At 53.4% G+C, this 19,422-nt stretch overlaps 2 protein-coding genes and 1 non-coding gene across 3 annotated transcripts in view; 2 read left to right on the top strand and 1 right to left on the bottom strand.

The window, feature by feature from the left end:
* The first annotated feature begins 31 nt into the window (after nucleotides 1-31).
* BUD23 (BUD23 rRNA methyltransferase and ribosome maturation factor) lies at nucleotides 32-7,309 on the top strand. The gene is made up of 12 exons (XM_043964240.1): nucleotides 32-217; nucleotides 303-340; nucleotides 1,700-1,795; nucleotides 1,886-1,968; nucleotides 2,064-2,160; nucleotides 3,121-3,217; nucleotides 3,347-3,397; nucleotides 3,654-3,739; nucleotides 3,978-4,023; nucleotides 4,482-4,543; nucleotides 6,503-6,592; nucleotides 7,056-7,309. The coding sequence occupies exons 1-12, from the start codon at nucleotides 170-172 to the stop codon at nucleotides 7,108-7,110; spliced, it is 849 nt and encodes a 282-aa protein (XP_043820175.1). The 5' UTR covers nucleotides 32-169; the 3' UTR covers nucleotides 7,111-7,309.
* On the top strand, nucleotides 5,152-5,283 carry LOC122727148. The gene has a single exon (XR_006353098.1).
* Nucleotides 7,310-9,944: 2,635 nt separating the features above from the next.
* Nucleotides 9,945-19,422, bottom strand: part of STX1A (syntaxin 1A) — a 40,886-nt gene continuing 31,408 nt past the window's right edge. The window contains exons 5-11 of the mRNA XM_043963657.1: nucleotides 16,875-16,949; nucleotides 15,076-15,149; nucleotides 14,864-14,972; nucleotides 14,646-14,719; nucleotides 13,073-13,210; nucleotides 11,619-11,729; nucleotides 9,945-11,500 (exon numbers count right to left, since the gene is read on the bottom strand). Of these exons, the coding sequence (XP_043819592.1) occupies nucleotides 11,423-11,500; nucleotides 11,619-11,729; nucleotides 13,073-13,210; nucleotides 14,646-14,719; nucleotides 14,864-14,972; nucleotides 15,076-15,149; nucleotides 16,875-16,949 (659 nt within the window). The 3' untranslated portion in view covers nucleotides 9,945-11,422. The remainder of the gene's footprint in view (nucleotides 11,501-11,618; nucleotides 11,730-13,072; nucleotides 13,211-14,645; nucleotides 14,720-14,863; nucleotides 14,973-15,075; nucleotides 15,150-16,874; nucleotides 16,950-19,422) is intronic.

The following is a 19,422-nucleotide window of genomic DNA, read 5'->3' as shown; positions in this document are numbered from 1 at the left end:
ATCGCTGAGAGGAGGAAGACGGGACGGAGGAAGGGGCGTGGCCAGGACCGGAGTTCCGTGTGCGCGCGCCGATGACGTAAGCACGGCGCCGAGGCAGCGGTTGGGCCCGAGCGGCGGCGCCTGGAAGATGACGCGGACGGCGCGCTGAGAAGAGTTCCGGGGTGCAGACATGGCGTGCGGCGGCCGGAGGCCGGAGCACCGAGGACCCCCCGAGCTGGTGAGGCCCTCCCGCCCCCGCGAGCTCCGGCCCCGCCGCCCCCGGACCCCTTCTCACCGCCGCCCTCTTTCTCTTTCCTCCGCAGTTTTACAACGAAGATGAGGCCCGGAAGTACACGCACAAGTAAGAGCCGGGCCTGGGCGAAGTTGGGGGGGCCGGGGCGGGGGACGCGCACCGGGGCAGCCTCAGCGCCTCGGCCTGCCTCAGTTTCCGTAACTGTAAATAGGAATAGCCCCCCCCCCCAGGTTCTTGTGAGGATGAAACGAGGTAACGGTGTGAAGGGCCGCGTGAACGCCGGCTGTTGGGAGCGCTGGTAATACTCAGCATCTGGGGGGAAGGGGCCCAGGGGCCCCGAGCACAGGGTGGGGTCCGCCGGTGAAGGAGCACCAGGAGAGGGGCTGTCCTGCGTGACGTCACCACTGCTTTGGGCCTGTTTCCTCTTTGGTACAATCAGGGGGGTGGGACCCGCTTGCCTCCACGGCTTCTTCCCACCCTTTAGTGGGGTTCACAAGGGCCCCGACCTTCTTCTCATCGGTGAATACTTTTTGAGCTCCTGCTCTCTGTGTGTGGGGAGAGCAGCTCTGTCTCCCCTGGCCCAGCAATAGGACCTTTCAGGTAATATTTGCACTGAGAAGGAGTCAACACGGGTGATGGAGAACAGCATGGGGTCCTCCTTAGCATCATAGGACTTAGAGCTGTTGGTCCCTTATCAAGAACCTAGCCCATTAAGTGATTGGCACAAGGTGATTTACCACATGGAAATTTGGGCTGGGAGGCAGGGGTGGGGGACACCAGGGCAGAACAGACCGCTGCCTTTTCTGTGTCCCACCCAGGAGCTTTCATTTGCTGGCTTCTTGACCTCCTACAGAGAAGTTAGAAAGGGAAGGGTTTGACTGCTGAGGTCACAGGGAGAGCAGTGGTAGGGTGGGTATTTGAAAGCAGCCCTTCTGGTTCCAGATGGAGTGTTGTTTTCTGCATTATTTAACTGCTAGGTGCCCCATAAGAAGCAGACCAAAAGTGGATGGAGAGGCTGAGATGGCAACAGTGGCTTATGATGATTTTGCAGGGGACCTGGGACTTGAGCTGGGTGCTGAAGGGTTGGCAGAGCAGAAAATCCTGGCCTTTGGATGGCAAACATAAGCCTAGAATAGGGTAGGAACAGAAAAACAAAGTACAAAGAGAACCCTGCAGGTGCTATTTATGCCATAGATAATATGTTGGTTGTCTTAAGACCATTCTAGCGTGGGGCTGTGTATGTGACAGAGCAGAAAGACCTATCAGCATGTGGGTGATAGCTGTAAAGCACAGTTTCTCTTCTGAACTTAAGTTTGTCCCCACAGGTTAGAAGGTTGATTAAGAGAATCATCTTGGTCTGGCTGGGTTTTTTCTTCTTCTTGACTTTTGCCCAAAGACTGTGCCAAGTACAGGATTAGCCAGAAGACACGGTCACTTATGCCCCACCCCCCACTTGTCCCCTTCCAGCTCACGGATGATTGAAATCCAGACACAGATGTCAGAACGGGCAGTGGAGCTTCTCAGTCTGCCGGAGGACCAGCCCTGCTTCCTCTTGGATGTTGGGTAAGATGTTGGAGCCTTTTTGGAATGTCTAGTTGTGCCATCATTGTTGCTGTTTGCTCCCTGACCTCTTGTCTGATTTTTGCCTTCCAGTTGTGGTTCTGGTCTCAGTGGTGACTTCATCTCAGAGCAGGGGCACTACTGGGTGGGCATCGACATTAGCTCTGCCATGCTGGGTGAGTGAGGCCTCTCAGGTGTTTGTCTGCATCTTGTATAAGCAGCTCAATATACTAGCCTGTCTCCCCTAACATGATCATCTCTGAATAAATAGATGTGGCTGTGGATCGAGAAGTGGAAGGTGACCTGCTCCAGGGGGACATGGGTCAGGGCATCCCCTTCAGACCAGGGTCATTTGATGGTTGTATTAGGTAAGATGTGTCACTGACATAGATGTATGGGGGAAGGGCCTTGTAGAAGAGGGCTGGTTGTGACAGCTTAGCACCCTGGCTAGAGCTCTGGACCTGCACTCAGGGCCCCTGTCTCCTCCTGTCTCAGGACCCTCATTAACTTCCTGACCTCAGGCTGGAGACTCTGAGAGATCGCACACCTGCCTATATTTGATGTAAATGCTTCCAGTGAGAATGAGTGGTTCTGTGGTAGCAGAACCCTGAGACTGCGATTCCTTTTTGGACTTGCCTTCTAAAAAGGACAGATGAATAGATACCGTGTGCCCTATTTAATATGTGGGTGGTGTGATTCTGGGGAGATGGATGCAGATGTGGAGAGGGGCAAAAACCAGTACAGGTTGAGGAGCATGAGCTGACTTTCATTCTGAGTTGGAGTGTGAAGTGGGGAGAAATCTGAGGGGGAGGTTTAGAAGTAGGTCTTGGCATGAGAAAGATTAGAAGAGAGTGTTGATACAAAAGGTCATTGGAAGGACACCTCAGGGAGGTGGGGTGGTGTGGTTTTTTAAAAGCTCAAGTGTCCCCTTGTCTGATAGTGAATTTTGGACTTAACTAGAGAAACACAAGGTAGAGTTGTAGGGGGCATTGAAGGAACAGCATCTTGAGCAACTGAATCAGTTCACAGCAGAGGAGAAATAAGGAAAAGGTTGGCTAGGGTTGAGCTGAGAAACGCATCTTGCTGTGCCTGCAGGGAGTTACCAGTGAGCTTTTTGGATGTGCTTGGGTAAAATGGTTGGGGGTGGGGTGGAGGGGGGACGGACACCGAGATAATAAGCTTAGATTCAAGGAAAAGGTAGTTGGAGAGGAGAGAGAAGGGAGAGGGTGATGGGGAGAGGGCCAGCTCCCTTGGGGCACATGGGGAGGTGATGGCCATGCCCGGGTGTGGCCACGCTCCTGAAGAGGCCTTTGGGCCCCTTCCTTCAGCATTTCCGCTGTCCAGTGGCTTTGCAACGCTGACCAGAAGACACACAACCCTGCCAAGCGCTTGCACCGCTTCTTTTCATCGCTTTATTCTGCTCTGGTGAGTAGGAGATCCCCGCTGCTCTTTGTAGTGGCCATTGGGCCCTCCCCTGCCCCGGACAGCCCTCTCACTTCCTTCAGGTGGTAGCTGGGGCCTGGCCAGAGACCAGCAGTGTCCATTCTCTTGCAGGCCCGAGGAGCTCGAGCCGTCCTGCAGTTGTATCCTGAGAATGCTGAGCAGGTGAGTCCGCCTGTCTGGGGACGAAGTGTCCAGTCAAGGTCCAAACTAGGGGAGGTGTGGTGCTTGAGAGTTGGAAGAGGGGCCTCAGAGGCCATCTCTTCCAGCCTGTACCTGAAGAGGAGTACACACACCCCACCCCCCATAGCATACCATCTTTATTTGAACTGATGCCATGTTTCTCATTTTATATACTTCAAAAACCCCATTATTTTGAGAAGGGCCCAGAGGCTTCATTGGCTTCTTTCTCTGCCCTCAGTTGGAGCTGATCACAGCCCAGGCAATGAAAGCTGGTTTCACTGGAGGTATGGTGGTGGACTTCCCCAACAGTGCTAAAGCCAAGAAGTGAGTCTGGGGTCAGTGTCCTGTCCCTGCTCTGGGAGGTTTGAGGGAAATGCCAGGAAGAAAGGAGCACTCCGCTGGGGGGAGGCCCAAGGGAGGCTCCCTGTGCTGGGCAGGGCCCTGGCTCTGGCTATGGTGTCCCTCTCTTTGCCCCTGTTACAAATAAACCTCTTGTGAACTATGGGAAAAGGAGGGTGCCTGCTCCTTCAAGATCGGCTTTTGTCACATGCTTTCTCTTCAGGTTCTTCCTCTGTCTATTTGCTGGCACCTCGGGTGCGTTGCCCAAGGTAAGGATGTACCTCCTGGTTGGGAGAGCGTGGAGGAGGATTGCTCGTTTGCTCTCTAAGGGAAGAGGACAGGGTTGTAGATCGTAAGGCAGGGGAGGGCACTTGATGAGTGCCCATGAGAACCCAGGCTCCTCTCTAAGTGTCCTTGGACTTTGTTGCATCACCACTCTCTAGTTACCCCAAAGGAGTCAAAACATCAACTTCTGTTGGTGCAGCTCTGGGGCCCAAGTCTGAGAAATTCCTGGGAGAGAGACACAGTGTATGTGTGTTTGCTGGGGGGGTGTGCGTGTCTGCTGGGGGGGAGTTATTCATGCATAAGCACATGCACACATGTGCACTTGCTTGGAATTTGGGGCCCAGAAATGGGAAATGACTGGTGCCTAGAATCAGGTGGTGGGGAGTGGTGTTTTGGTTGGGTGTGTGCCTTCATTGCCTTCTGACCCCAACTCTTCTTGCAGGGCCTGGGCACCGAGTGTGGAGATGGACAGGAGGTGAAAGAGTCCAAGTTCTCCAATGAAAGGTAAAGAAGCTTCTGAGCTGGCCTGATTCCTGGACAGTTTGGTTGCTGCCCAGGAGAAAGAGGGGTTACATTTGGAGAGCTCTAACCGCACATTCAGAGACCCTGGGCAGTGTACTGGAAGCAGAGAGGTGGTGGTGCTAAAAGTCAGTGCAATGGGGCAGCTAGGTGGCTCGGTAGATAAAGCACCAGCCCTGGATTCAGGAGGACCTGAGTTCAAATCTGGCCTCAGACACTTGACACTTGCTAGCTGTGTGACCCTGGGCAAGTCACTTAACCCCCCCCCCCCCCATTGCCCTGCAAAACAAAAACAAAACAAAACAAACAAAAAAGTCAGTGCAATGTGTGATGCCTCCCTGTCTTAGCTGCTTTCGGTTCCTGCAGCTTAGAACCAGGGGAAGCTCATCTTCCTGGTGGAGCTGGGCACTTTTCTGTTTCTACACAGTGTGGTTAAGGAGCCTTTTAAGGTCTTTTCTGGGAATTTGTGAAGAGAGGGACTAATAATTGGGTCCAACTAAGGAAAGAAAAAACAAGAGAAGAGACTTGGAACAAGTGAGGTGTGGTGGGGGGCAGCATTACATGGAGGCTGCCTCCCTCCCACCCTGCTCGAGTGTCTCTCACCCATGGGGCTGTGGGGGCGTTTTCCCTCCACAGCCAGGGTGTGGGGCCAAGAACATCACTGGAGGACTCTCGTCGGGGCTGCCCTCAGCTCAGGCTGCCACGTTTTCCTGCCTCAGACACTGGAGTGCTTTTGTATGGGCTGTTGCCTGCGTGCTGGCTGTGGGCAAGTTGGGGGTGAGGGTGGGTATCCGCCTGCCCTTCACATGGTCAAGGGAGTCCTAGGCTGTCAGAGTGCCAGGGACCCTAGAGATCAGGAAACACTCAACCCTGTCACATGACATGACAGGTGAGAAAAATGAGGCCCAGGGAGCATGGGATATGCTCCATCCAGGACTGTTGGCTCCTAAATGCTACTTTCTCTTGCTTCCAACTTTGCATAAGCTTTTCCAGAGATGGGTATTTTCTCACAGATTAAGAAGCAGCACTCTCTAGGTAACATGATAATTATTTTATATCATTATGTAGTTATTTACCAGAACCATGTTATTTAAATAAATGTTTTTTGGCCAATGGACTGCTGCCAGTGACCTGAAGCTTCCAGAAGGGAGTCACTGGCCATGTAGAGAAATGATGGTGGGGCTCACTCGGAGTGGGGGCTCTCAGCACTTGGCCCATTGTGTCCCAGTTGGACTCACTCCCCCCAAACCCCTCAAAACTTCTACAGGAACAGACGGCTGCCTACTAGCCCCAGGGGCCCATGGGTACAGTGGCCGGAAGGCTGGATAATGAGCGAGAGTGTGTCTGAGGAGACAGTGAGGCATGGTGTCTGCTCTCAGAGGACCTGACATTCTGCAGTGGGGATAAGATGTGGGCAAAGATAAAAATACTAGCAATGAAAATGTTGAGGTACAGATTACTGAGGTGAGATGAGGGGGAAATCCTTCCTGGCTTGGGGGCAGCTAGGTGGCACAGTGTATACACTTACCAGCTGTGTGACCTTGGGCAAGTCACTTAACCCTCATTGTCCTGCAAAAAAGAAAATAAGAATAAATCCTTCCTGGCTGAGAGGGATAAGAGCAGCATCATGGAAGAGCTGGTGTTGGAGTCAGCAGGGATGGGGGCTGGGGGTGTCTGGTAATGTGACCTGGCCCCAGGAGGTGGCATTTGGGCAGTGGGGCTCCTTCTGGACCTCTCCCTTGGTGCCAGTCGAAGGAGGATCAGCCGCATTGTGTGAAGTCAGCCATTGGCATCCGATGTCTGCTAAGGGGGAGGAGAGGTGGACGGGCAGGGAATGATCATTATTGAGGCAGCAGAGTGGACAGGCAGGTGGGCACATTGCTTTGCAAGCTCAGGTGAACCGGGGGGCTCTTCACCAGCTCACCATTCCCCCTCCCTCCACAGGATGCGGTATAAGACGGCAAAGGGGAAGTTGGTGAAGAAGAGCCGAGACTGGATCCTTGAGAAGAAGGAGCGGCGGCGGCGGCAGGGCAAGTGAGTGGATGGACAGTCCCCCAGGGCCAGCCTTTCCGTGTTGTGTGGTCTGGAGTGAGAAAATTGAGGCTGGAGAAGCTCCCCCAGTGAGAGCCCTGGGGTTCTTCTTCCCCTTGAAGTGGGGGTGGATTAGCTATCTCCATGTCCTAGGAACGGATCTTAAAATACTCCTAGGCCAGGTGGGGATTTGGGTGGCACTGCCCACTTCCCTCCCCCAGCATGTGCTGCTACTCCCTGTCACTGATCCTAATCACAGGGCCCCAGTGGGAGCAGAGGGTGGACTAAAGGAGGGACCGTTCTCATCTGGGCCAGCGGATGGCCGGCCCCGTCCTGCACCTTGCGTCTCCTAGGCCTTCTTGTGTTCTCTGTGGCCTCTGAGGAGCTGCTGGTAATCTCCCATGCCCCGGCAGGTTCCTCTCAGTCTCCAGTTCCCCTTCTGACGGCCTCCTTCCATCTCTCATAGGGAGGTCCGAGCTGACACGCGCTACACTGGCCGCAAGCGGAGGCCCCATTTTTGAGCTGCTGCTCACGTCCTTCGGAGCCAGCCTCGAGCTCACTCCCTTTGCTATTTGGGCAGCTTCAGCTTGGCTCCTTCGTCTGCCTCAGTCCAGCCTTTGCTGCAGCCTGGCCTGCTGCTGGGTTATCCACCTCCCGGGAGAGCAAGGCCGAGATGCCTGTTGGATCCTGAGGCCACAGAACTGGGCCCGAGGTTTGCAGCTCTCCATTTGTGCCTTAACTGTGCTGAGCCAAGGGGTCGTTACTGACTCTGGATTCTAAAGGAGGGGCAGATTTGCCTGTAACCGGCTTGATCCTGAGCTCTGGCTCACACAAGCCGTGCTTTTCTTGGTCACAAACATTGGGGACGGGAAGCTCCTCCAAAAAGAGCCTGAAGAGGAGTGTTTCATCTGTTTTTGAATAAAGTGAGACTCAGCAAAAGTGAAGTCGTCGCCAGAGTTGACATTGTACTTAATGTACACAATGGGGAGGCAGCCATTGGACACTGTGGTCACTTTGCATGTTAGCTGGGCATGGAATCCCTGGCTCAGGATGGAGAGTTGGGAGGGCCTGTAGAGCCCATGCTCTCCAGCCCTCTCATGTACTGACGAGGAAGCCTGCGAAAGGAAGCTTGGATCCCTTGGGGTGGGATTCAGGGAGCCCACCCACCCCCTTCACCTGTGAGACTGCTCCTGTTGACCGGGGTGACAGCCCTGGGTGTTGTAGGGAAAAGGGACCAGGGTTCAGGTTGGGCCCGGTGTCAGACCTGGTGCTAGGCCCCCGGGATAATGAAGCACAAATGAGATGAGAGATGCTGGCATCTCGTCTTAATTGCACCTGGCGTGTGTTCAGTGAAGAACAAAGGTTCTGTGAGTTGGAGAAGTTTAAACATGAGAAGGCCACTTCATCAGTGTCTCTTGCCCACTTTAGTTCCTCTTGCTTGGCAAAGGTTTCATGTCTGATGTGTGTTATCGATGTTCTCTCCTTCAGGGGTTCCAGGGTTTGGGGTTAGTGAACAGGGTGTTAGATCTGAGTGCCAGGGTTGACTGAGGTTGAGGAGACAAAAGTGGAAGTTCCCGATTTACTTAATGTTGGTTCACAAAGGGGACGTGGGGGGGCTTGACGGTGCCAGTTGTCACACTAGGCTCAGAGGGGGCACTCGCATGGTTTTAGCCATGAAAGCAACAATCGAGGGAAAATGAACACGGGAGAAATGCCAATTAACCTGCAAGTGCCAGGAGTTATTCTCCACAGTGCGGAACCAAAGACCCTGTGGAGGTGTCTGTCAGCCTTGCCCTTCCCCCCTTCTTCCCTTTTGGGATACTTGATGTGAAATTCTACCTCACAGTCCACGGGGGAGGGAGAATAACTCTCCAAACACCAAGCTCCTGACAGTCAGGTAAAGGTCCTTAGCTAATGTCGATGTGTGTGACAAGAGCTGGAATCCACTCCTCAGAGTGGGGAGGGACAGCACCTCCAAGATACTGAAAATGAATGAGAAGGGAATTCTAGGGACCAGATGGGAGCTTTGCACAAGCTTTGTTAGCTTCCATACACATATGCACAATAATTTGGGGGGGATGGGGAAAGGTCATCAGCCCGAGCTGTGCCTCCAGGAAGCTGGGAGGAGGAGAGGAAGGCTTGGCGCTGGGAGGGCAAGGGTTGAGAACTGGGAACATGTCAGTCTGGCTGGAATGTGCACTGCATGATGGAGAGTTAGACTACCAGACATGGGATGGAGCTAGGCTGTGGAGGCCTGGAGGGCCTCTTAATAGGCAGCTATTAAGGCTTCTTGAGCAGGGGAATGACTCAGACTCATGCTCAAGGAATATCAGTTCAGCAGCTGTATGGAAGAGGGGTTGGGATGAGGAGGAAAGGATGCAGGGGGGACCCATTAGGAGAGATTTGCAGATGTTGAGAGAGGTGATGAGAGCATGAAGCAGGGTGGGGTGGGACCTGAAGGAGTAGAGAGGAGAGGACAGCAAAAATAGTGTGGAGACAGAATGGAGTGGACTAGGCTCTCCATGGAGAGAGACAGACAGAGACAGACAGTGTGGTGTGTGTATCAAGAATTGATGGAAAGGGGGCAGCTAGATGGCGCAGTGGATAAAGTGCCAGCCTTGAATTCAGGAGGACCTGAGTTCAAATGTGGCTTCAGACACTTGACACTTACTAGCTGTATGACCCTTAACCCTCATTGCCCTACAAAAAAAAAAAAAAGAATTGAGGATGGCACCAAGGTTGGGCAGGATGGTGCTCCCTGAGAGAGAAGGCCTGGGTACCAGTGTGACCTTGGTGAAGTCATTTTCTTGGACCTAACCTTTGCCTCTAAGATGAGGGCATTGGACTAGATAAGGTCACTTCCTCTCTGGGCCTGTTTGCTTTTGTGTTCTTGACAAAGGGTCACACGGCTTCCTCTCTGTGATTGCCTTCTCTGGATACAGTTCACTAACCCCAGATCATAGGATTTAGAGTGGGAAAAGGGTGGTCAGGACCCCCCTGCCTCCCACCCCCATCACAGTTTCCCAAGGGAGCCCCCAAGTTCCTTCAACGCCCGCTCCAGCAGCTTGGCGCAGCCTCTCAGGTGCTGCTCTGCCTGCTGTGTTTGGTGGTGGGGCTGGCCCACGGTACCCAGGTTTCCCAGGCGCAGGCCCAGCCTCTATCCGAGGCTCCACAGAGCTGCCTTGATGGTGAATTCTCCCCACGTCCCCTCAACATCACGTCCCTATTGACCAGCTGTCCCCTTTAGCCACCCCCCAGGCTGGGGCAGGAGTTGGAGTGACTTTTGGCACTCCAGGGAAGGTCTAGACGGTCCCCAGCACTTGGAGAATAAGGTAACAGGGGCCTTCTGCCCAGTACAGATACAAATGTTTATTCTACATAAAAATTCCACAAAATGGGCGGCTGGTTGCACCAAGAGCTTTGGTGAGAAGGGAAGGGTGATGGGGCGGGCGGCGGCTGTAAAAGAAGCAGCACAGGACAGCGACCACAGGCACTGGGCAGGGGCAAAGCCTCAGCAGGGCAGGGGCACAGAGGGCACCATGCACACACACACACCTCGCCCCCACCCGGGGAAGGATGGGTGCACCCATGAACCTGTGCCTGCCCAGGCACCCCCACAGAGGGGGCGGAGAAAGGGGGAAGAAACAGGCAAGGGCAGCTTCAAGCAGGCATTTTGTTTGGAAACTTCCCCCAAAGTCCCAAACAGTGGGGGAGGGGCCCCTGCTGGCTGTTGAATACTGCATCGATGAGACCCCCATCAAACCTGGCACAAGGCACGCAAGCGAGGGAGGAGGCGGAGGTGGAGCACAAGCACAGGGGAGCACGGGAGGCAGGGAGCGTGCCCTGTACATGCCACAGACACGGGCGAGGGGGCCCATCCCCAAGGGCTGGACGAGGGTGCTGGAGGCGATCCCCTCGGGAGCCGAGGCCCGACTGGCCGCTCCCTCCCCCCATCTCGGGATTTCCAGGGGGAGGGGGAACAGAGGCTGGGCGGCCCCCGGGGAGAGGGGCAGGAGAAAGGTTTGCCCTTTGGGCTTGTGGGGTGGATGCAAGGTAGGGATGGGCCTGGATGTTCTAGAATTTCCTCTGGGCTCTCAGAGATGAGCCAGAGGCTGTGAGGAAGCTGGAGAGGGGGCATCGCCCTGAACTCGGCCTGGCAGTGATCAGCAGTGTTACCCCAGTGGGCCCTCGAGGCTCCCTGCTCCCTGAGAAGAGGGCATCAGCACCAAGTGGCCCCTCCCCTAGTTCGGCCACTGCTCGACTCGATTCAGGATGGGGCAGTTGAAGGTCAGAGAAGGGCTGAGGGGTCGGCCCTGAACTAGGGCCGGGAAGATGGGCTTGGCAGCTCAGCCCAGGGTGGAGGTCACCAAGGGGATGAATGGGGAGGGCCTGAGGCGTCCCGTGCCTGGCCTGGCTCAGCCTACCTCTCTCTCCAGGGCCCTGGAACTAGGGGTCTGGGGAATTCTCAGTGGTTCTTCCTGGCCTTTCCTGATTCCATCTGCTCGTTTTCCAGTCATGTAGTGAGGGCCCTAACCCTTCTTCCACCCCCTGTCCCATGCCCCTCGTCCCCCAAGGTCCAAATGCCCCTTCCACACAGACACACACAGTGTTACAATGAGATCATGCACATGATGTGGCTCAGCTGCTCTGGGAGGGGGCCAGCCCTTGTGGTGTGGTGGGGAGGGGGGCGGCACGAGCACAAGGGGGGAGGGGCTCTGGGCCCCAAGGTGTGGGGGAGGCGGTTCCCCAGGGGCCCCAGTGGTTAGCAGCAGCTGTTGGCACCTCCTCGTCGTGGACGGTCCAGAGTTGGCGGAGACGGGGAGGGGCGAGAGTCTATCCGAAGATGCCCCCAAACGTGGAGGCGATGACAATGCCGAGGATCACGCAGCAGATGATGATCATGATTTTCTTCTACAGGGGAAGGAGAACAATGGGTAGAAGAGTGGAGGGGGGGGAAGGGAAGCCCAGTGGGGCCCCCAGAGCCGAGGGGATCAGAAAGGACCAGCCGCCCCGACCCAGCCCCGCTCACCCTTCGGGCCTTGCTCTGGTATTTGACAGCTTTCTTGGTGTCTGACACAGCTCGTTCCACGTAGTCCACAGAATGTTCCACATTGTACTCGATGCGGTCAATCATCTCACCCTGGGAAGCCAAGGGGGCCAAGCTGGAGGGGCCGCCCCTCCTTGCCTGGCTCTCAGGCCTCAGTCTTTGGGGCCAGAGTAGGGCAGGGGCCAGTTCTGGACTTTACGGGAGCCCTGATGCAGAAGAGAGAAAACAAGTCAGGGGGAGGGGAAAGAGGGAGGCAGGGGAGGGGGAGGCTATGTCTTCAGGATGATTCTGGACCCATGGCCCTGAAGTCAGGGCCCCCCCAGAACCTGACAAGAGATAAGCCATTGGGGGTCCAGATTCTCCCCCAGGGCATGCTGGGGAAAGTGGGACACTTCCCCTTCCAGGGACCGGGAAGCAATCCATGCAGGAGAAGCCCCTGCCTTTACACCACCAGCTGAGGGGAGGGTGCAGAGGAAGATGAAGAGGCAGGAGAACCCCCAGCAGCAAAGTCCCGATCCCCACCCACATGCTTAGTCCCCTGGAGGAGTAAGGGGAGGACTACAAGTAGTCAGTTAGTCAGTCAATAAACAATTGGTGAGCACTTACTATGTGGCAGCCACAGGGGATACCAAGGGAAGTCAAAAGACCAGTCCCTGCCCTCCGAGAGCTTTCGTTCTCATGGGGGAGACCATCAGTTACATAGAAGGTGGCAGAAGGAGAAGGACCGAGGGCCAGGAGGCGAAGGTCCAAATTCCAGGGGACACTAGAGGCAGGGAGGTCATTTTCCTCTCTGAGTCTGCCTTTCTTCATCTGTCAAGTGGGGAGGGAAATACTCACTGCCCTTCCTTTCTCCAGGCTTATTGTGAGAGGTTTTGATCAACTAAAAATGGCCACAGAAGCATGAGCTGATTCTTCTAGTCCTGGCATTGCCAGACCTGCCCTCTCTGGGCCTCAGTTTCTTCATCTGTAAAATGGGGGTGGGGTGGACCACACGACTCTGACATTCTATGATTTGATGACTGTGTGTGTGCACATGTGCTATATCTGTGATTGAGTTTTGGAGGTGATCAGGCCCTACTGGGCACAGTTGGGTAAGGAGGAAGAACCCCACGCTTGGAGGTCCAGCCATGCAGAAGGAGGCCCTGCTGGGCTAAGTCATGCAGAGGGGAGGATGTAGTTGGTCCAGCCATGCAGGGGGCGGGCCCTCATGGGGAGGTCCTGGGAGAAGGTGCATGCAGTCATTCATTGATTACCTGAGGGCTCCGTCCAGGGGCAGCGTGTAGGACAGAAATGGCGGGGTGAGGTTAGAGGCCCCCTCCCCCCCCACCTGCAGGGGCTGGCTCAGGCATTGGGGGCCCCCATCCCCTGCACACACGAGTCTCGGCCCTACGAGCCTCCTTGGGTCCCGGGGATGGGGCTTAGGATGAGCTGCTCACCTGGCTCTCCACCAGCATGGCCATGTCTGTGAACATGTCATGAAGCTCTCGAATGCTGTTCTCCAGCTTGATGATCTCGCTGTGCCTCGTCTCGATTTCGCTCAGGGCTTGCTTTGTGATGTTGGAGTCCATAATGATCTGTGGGACACACGAAGAGCCTATGGGCACGGAGGAGGCCAGGGGGAGGCTGGATTCCTGGGAGCCCAAAGCTTGAAGGCCCCTCAGCCCACTCTAGGGGGTTGTCTTTCTTCTGAATTTTCGGTTATTTTTCTTTTGAGTCCGGTAAAAATCAAATACGCTCTTTACACACACACACACACACACACACACACACACACACACACACACACACACACACACACGCATGTGTGTGAAGACAGAAAATGGGCATTGTACACAAAACTGCAAACATTACATAGCTTTTTTCTTTTAAATATAGAGCTCATTGGTCCCCACAAATAACCAAATAAAGCAAGTACCCCTGTATGTAACACGGGACATGAAACGAGTACTGTATGTGAAACCGGGACCCTTCTGGAGGTCTCACTTCTCCTTTTAAATATGTCATAAATCCCAGATGAAGCTTTCAAAGCTGTTTCTTTCTGGCCTCCCTTCTGCTCTTGTTTTAAAAAATGCTTCAGTGACTACTTTCTTTCTTTCCTTTCCCCTTCCTTCTTCCTTTTCCTTTCTCTTCTGTTCCTCCCTCTTCCCTTTGCTTCCCTTCTCTCTCTTGGTAAAGGGGATTCCTAACTGGGAACTCCTGGTAATGGCAAAGTCAATCAAGTGATCAACATTTATTAAGCACCTACCATATGCCACACACCACGCTAAGCATCGAAATTGCAGTTTAAGTAACTTAAAAAAAAAAAGGACACGGGGCAGCTAGATAGTGCAGTAGATAAAGCAGTGGCCCTGGATTCAGGAGTATCTGAGTTCAAATCCAGCCTCAGACAAGTCACTTAACCCCAATTGCCTCACCAAAAAAAAAAAAAAAAAGACACAAGGGGGCAGCTAGGTGACTGAGTGGATGAAGCACTGGCCCTGGATTCAGGAGTACCTGAGTTCAAATCCAGCCTCGGACACTTGACACTTACTAGCTGTGTGACCCTGGACAAGTCACTTAATCCTCATTGCCCAGCAAAAAAAAAAAAAAGAAAAAAGAAAAAAGAAAAAGAAAGGACACAAGTAAAGAGGGCAATGGGAGCATCCAGGATCACAGATTTCAAACTGGAAGGGATCTTAAAGATCATTCTAATCTTCAGAGAATAAACTGCGGCACAGAGTGATGAAGGGGCCCTCCACGGTAGACAGGGATTAGACTCCCATATAACCCTGTGTCTGCAGATGTCTCTATGAGAGACTGGGCTTGGTCACTGTCTGCAGCTCCCTTCAGAGAGCAAAAAGCTCATGGGGTCAGCGGGCTGGGAGGGGCCTCGGAGGCCCCTCATGGAAAGAGGAGGGCCCGCAAAGTGGAGGTGACATGGCTGGGTCAGGTCTGAAGCCAGGCCCTTGGACCCCAGAGTCGCTGCTTTAACTGCCTGATCAGAGAAGGGGCCCAGCCTGGACCACTCACCCCAGAAGCAAAGATAGCAGGGTTCCCACTCTCCAGCATGTTCTCCAGCTCCTCACTTGTGGTGGTTCTGCCAGCTGCGTGAAGAGGGGACCCAGAGGAGGTGAATCGGACGCCTGTCTGCCCCCTCCCCTGCCCCTCTGCCTGGCCTCCCCACCACTAGGCCACAGACACAGGGCCAGCCCCGCTGTCTCCTGCCCCGTCTCCCACCGTGGACTCACTGATCTCCAGCTGCCTTTGGATTCGGCCCTTGCAGCGCTCCCTGTAGTCAGACTGGGTGGCGTTGTATTCGGACATGACCTCCACAAACTTCCGGGACAATGTTGAGTGCTGGGAGGCAGCAGGCAAGGGGGTCAGCTTGGGCTCTGCAGGCCGACGCCGACGTCCCCTCTCCAGGATGACCTGGAGCCGTCCCATCTCCTGCCCCCCTCACCTGTGTCTTCCGAATCCTCAGGTCTGCAGAAGACCTGTTCAGTCCCTCCTCCTGCTCAATGCTCTGCTCGATGCCTGGGGAGGAAAGAGGATTGCGGCCCCCTGAGATCCGGTCTCACCTTCTTCCCGGGCTGGAGAGTCACAAAGACCTAATCTGCCCCTACTTTACCTCACTGGTAGGTGGGAGACGAAAGGGGCCAAGCCTCCGGCTTTACAGATGAGGAAACTGAGCCCCAGAGAGGGGAGGTGACCTGCTCAGGGTCACTAGCTTAGTAAATAAATTATAAAGAGAGGTAGCCTGGAAAAAGCACTGACTCTGGAGTCAGAGGAGCTGGGTTCAAATTATTCCAGAGAGTAAAAATTACTACCCGTGTGACCTTGGGCAACTCACAACTTCCTGGGGTCTCAGTTGTTTCATCTATAAAATGGGTTGGTCTAGATGACCTTTGAAGCCCCTCCCAGCTGTAGAGCTGTGACATGATAACCTTGACCTTCAACTCTCACTTTCGACCCCCTTCCCCCCCCCCCAGAAACTTTTATGCAACCTCAGGTATATAGGTATACAAAATAGGGATATATATAACTTCTTACTGTTGCCAAATTTTTCTTGACCCCCACATTCAATGAACCCACAGTTTAAGAAGCTTTGGTCCAGCCCAACCCCCTCATCTTACAAGTGAGAATGCTGAGGGCAAGTGATATGCCTAGGGTCACACAGCGACCCAGGACTTGAATCCAGGTCTCTCATTCATTTGACCAACATAAAGTCAAATTTAAAGATAAAACCAAATCACAACCCTCTCATTTGTACAATGCTTTAAGGCTATTGAAGCAGCTCTCCTCCATTATAGGCTCTTAGATTTAGAGCTGCAAGGGATCTCAGAGGCCCACAGAGGTTATGAGAATATTTCCCCTTTAGGGTTACCTTCATTCCACTTTCTTGGTACCTTAGGGGCAGCTGGGTTGCTTAGTGGTTAGAGTAACAGACCTCGAGTCAGGAAGACCTGAGTTCAAATCCAACCTGAAGATCCTTACTAGCTCTGTGACCCTGGACAAGTCACTTAACCCTGTTTGCCTCAGTTTCCTCATATATAAGTGAGCTGAAGAAGGAAATGTCAAACCACTCCAGTATCTTTGCCAAGAAAACCCCAAATGTGGTTACAGAGAGTCAGAAATGACTGAACAACACTCTATGTTATCTATTCCCTATATATTTACATGTGGTCTCCCATATTAATATTTAAGCCTTTTTTTTTTTGTATCCCCAGCATTTAGCACAGGAGCGATGGGGTAGAGTCAGGATTCGCATCCAGGGCCTCTGATTTCAGACCCAAGGCTCTTTCCACATTATACCACATTGCCTCCTTTCCTTACCCCCTGTATCGACCAGCCCCTAAGATAGCAGTTTGGGAAAGATTTCCAAAGGGTTTATGTTTGCAAGACTGCAGAAAGAGAGCAGAGGGTGAGGCTGCATGCAGAGAGCCCAGGACCCATACATCTCAGATGGGTGGGGCTTGCTTTAAGCAAACCCAATACATGAAAATAAGGGAGGGGGTGGGAAGAGAGGGAGAAATTTACAGAATGCTTCTTTCTACACAAGGGGCTCTAGGCAGGCTTTTGACATCACTAAGAACTACCCCCCTTCCCTTCCTTGCAGTAAAAATAGAATTTGCTTCACACTCAGGGTTTCAGGAACCCAACAGCAGCATGAAGTGAGGCAGATCAGTCCTTGAAACAGATGAGGCTCCAGGGAATGCCCCTCCCCCCAACCTGCACACCCCTCCCCCATCACATACTCACTCTTTAACTTGGATCGGACTTTGTTGGCGGTCTTTTTTATGTCGGACATGAGTTCTTCCAGCTCTTCTTTTGTCTCTAGTGGTGTGGGGACGGGGAGGAAGAGGAGATACTCCTTACGACTGAGGGCACTCCACTAGCAGCCCCCCTCCCTCCCAGCCTGATTCAGCCTGGGGGTCTGGTGGTTAGGGGGAACTGGGAGGAGGTCCTGAGCGCCCTCTGGTGTTTCTCTCACCCCACACGCCACCCTCCAACCCCAGCCAGTGAAATTTTGCTGGGGAGCAATCTAAATGGCTCTTAACCAAAAGCCCATTATCGGTCACTCAGGTTTTCTGAGGCTCCACCCCCTTATTCAGCACTAGGGACAGGGACTGGGACCATCGGCTGGGAAAGTCTTTAAGAAAGCTGAAGAGACTCTAGGCGGCTGGAAGGGGTCTATACTTCCATTCTTGTCTTCCCCCTGCCCCCACTCTTCAGGTTTTTTTTTGTCCTCTGTAACACCCTCACCCCTTCTTTCCTCAGTCCTTCAAATAACAAATGAGTGGGGTCTAAATGTAAGGGAGGAACAATTGCAGAACAGATGCTTTGTTGTGAAATGAACATTTCATTGAGGCTTGGTGCATAGAGGGCTGGGATGGGGTAGGCTGGGGCAGGCTGGGGCAGTGCCACCTGTGGCCATAGAGGGAATGACCCCTGGATAAGATGGGCCCTTTTCCTCCTTTCTACAACCTAGGAGAGGCTCTGGCAGAGGGCACAAGTGTGGTGTGTGTGTGTGTGTGTGTGTGTGTGTGTGCACATGCGCATGTGTGTGGTAAGTAGCAATGTCCCGTACCTCTGGACACTCTGCCCTTTAGGATGTCCCCTCACACTGGCCACACAGATGGCACAGCCTCCTCTTCTTTTGCCTGGCTTTAAGCCCTTTCTTCACACACTTAACCTCTCCGTCTTTCACACTTAGCCCCCTTTCCACTATTCCTAACCTTGAGATTCTTTTATGCCTCTCGTCTCAGAAAGCTCCCATCCCAGGCTTTTTTCACTAGGTACCCAAGGGTGTGTGTGTGTGTGTGTGTGTGAGATTTTTGTCCCCTTCTACAAAAGCCCAGGAGGAATCCTGCCACCTCTATCCCAGGGCCAGGCTCCTCTTCCCAAACCTCAATGAGCTCATCAAAGTAATCACACAAACTACTCTTGGTATGGTGATGGGTTGGTTTTCTGACTTCATGGAGAAGAATGTGTGTGTGTGTGTGTGTGTGTGTGTGTGTGTGTGTGTGTGTGTGTGTGTGAGGGGCATGGAGGAGAGCAGAGGTGCAGGGATGAGATCCAGGGAGCCAGAGAGCAGAAGATTCCCAAACAGAGCTGAGGGAGAAGGAAGGTTCCAGGAAGGGGAGGGCAAGTGGAAAACTGTCTAAAGGGTCTGGGGGCATAGGTGGTGGTGGGGGAACCAAAGAGGAGAAAGAAATGGCTGAGCAAGATCCTCGTGACCCCTCAATGAGGGGAAAATTCACTTATTAGCTACACTGTTAACTGGACCTTTCTGTTCAAATACTAAAAACAACAACCCCCTGACTAGGGCTGACATCTCAGTCCCTGGAGAAGTGGTGCATACATAGGACCATAGATCTGGAACTGAAAGTGGCTTAATTCATTTTAATTTTTTTTTTTTTAGTGAGGCAATTGGGGTTAAGTGACTTGCCCAGGGTCACACAGCTAGTAAGTGTTAAGTGTCTGAGGCCGGATTTGAACTCAGGTCCTCCTGAATCCAGGGCTGGTGCTCTATCCACTGCGCCACCTAGCTGCCCCTTAATTCATTTTAAAGAGGAGGAAAATAAGGCCCAGAGAGGTTAAATGATTCCCCAAGGTCGCAGAGTAACACAGGCAGGGAGTGGCAATCAAACTGTGTGAACCTCAGCTCCCTTCACCGTCCTCACGGTCCTTCCTTTCCCCAACTGTCTTTCTCTTTGCTGCTCCCCCAGGCCCCTGAATGCTTAGCTCTTTTCCCTCTGTTTAGTTAAATCCCCTGATGGGGGAAAATGAGGCATGAAGCCCCCACTCAAGGGCTGGGAGGAAGGTCAATCAATGCTCTTTGTGGAGCTTGGCTGCATTTCCCCCAACTCTCGGGGCTGTAGCTACACCAGCCCTACCCTTGCAGGACCCTTCCACCTCGGACGGAAGGGAGACTTTGGCTTCTGTTCCTACTAGAATTGGCAGTTTCTGTTCTGAGACCTGATCACACTTTGTCTGTGCACACAGCTGAGGAAGGGAGAGGTCCAGGCCTCCGAGGGGGATGAAAGGGGGTGTTGGAGGGAGGCAAGAAAATGTGGTTAGTCTGATGTCCTCCCTCCCCCTTGGGGTGCTTCCTAGGGAAGAGGAAATGACAACATCCATGCAGACACACACTTTTTAAAATTTTTATTTTTTTGGGCAGCTAGGTGGTACAGTGGATAGAGCACCGGCCCTGGAATCAGGAGGACCTGAGTTCAAATCCAGCCTCAGACACTTAACACTTACTAGCTGTGTGACCCTGGGCAAGTCACTTAACCCTCATTGCCTC

This window comes from Dromiciops gliroides, chromosome 4, assembly GCF_019393635.1.
Source record: "Dromiciops gliroides isolate mDroGli1 chromosome 4, mDroGli1.pri, whole genome shotgun sequence".
NCBI lineage: Eukaryota > Metazoa > Chordata > Mammalia > Microbiotheria > Microbiotheriidae > Dromiciops > Dromiciops gliroides.
The sequence above is the reverse complement of the archived record's forward strand: the minus strand, read 5'-3'. Positions and strand labels throughout refer to the sequence as shown.

Excerpts from the sequence above, each read along its gene's own strand:
- BUD23 (XM_043964240.1), top strand. The coding sequence starts at position 170 with ATGGCGTGCGGCGGCCGGAGGCCGGAGCACCGAGGACCCCCCGAGCTG. Across the intron at positions 218-302 it reads ACCGAGGACCCCCCGAGCTG|TTTTACAACGAAGATGAGGC; the intron begins GTGAGGCCCTCC and ends TTTCCTCCGCAG. Across the intron at positions 3,740-3,977 it reads AACAGTGCTAAAGCCAAGAA|GTTCTTCCTCTGTCTATTTG; the intron begins GTGAGTCTGGGG and ends CTTTCTCTTCAG.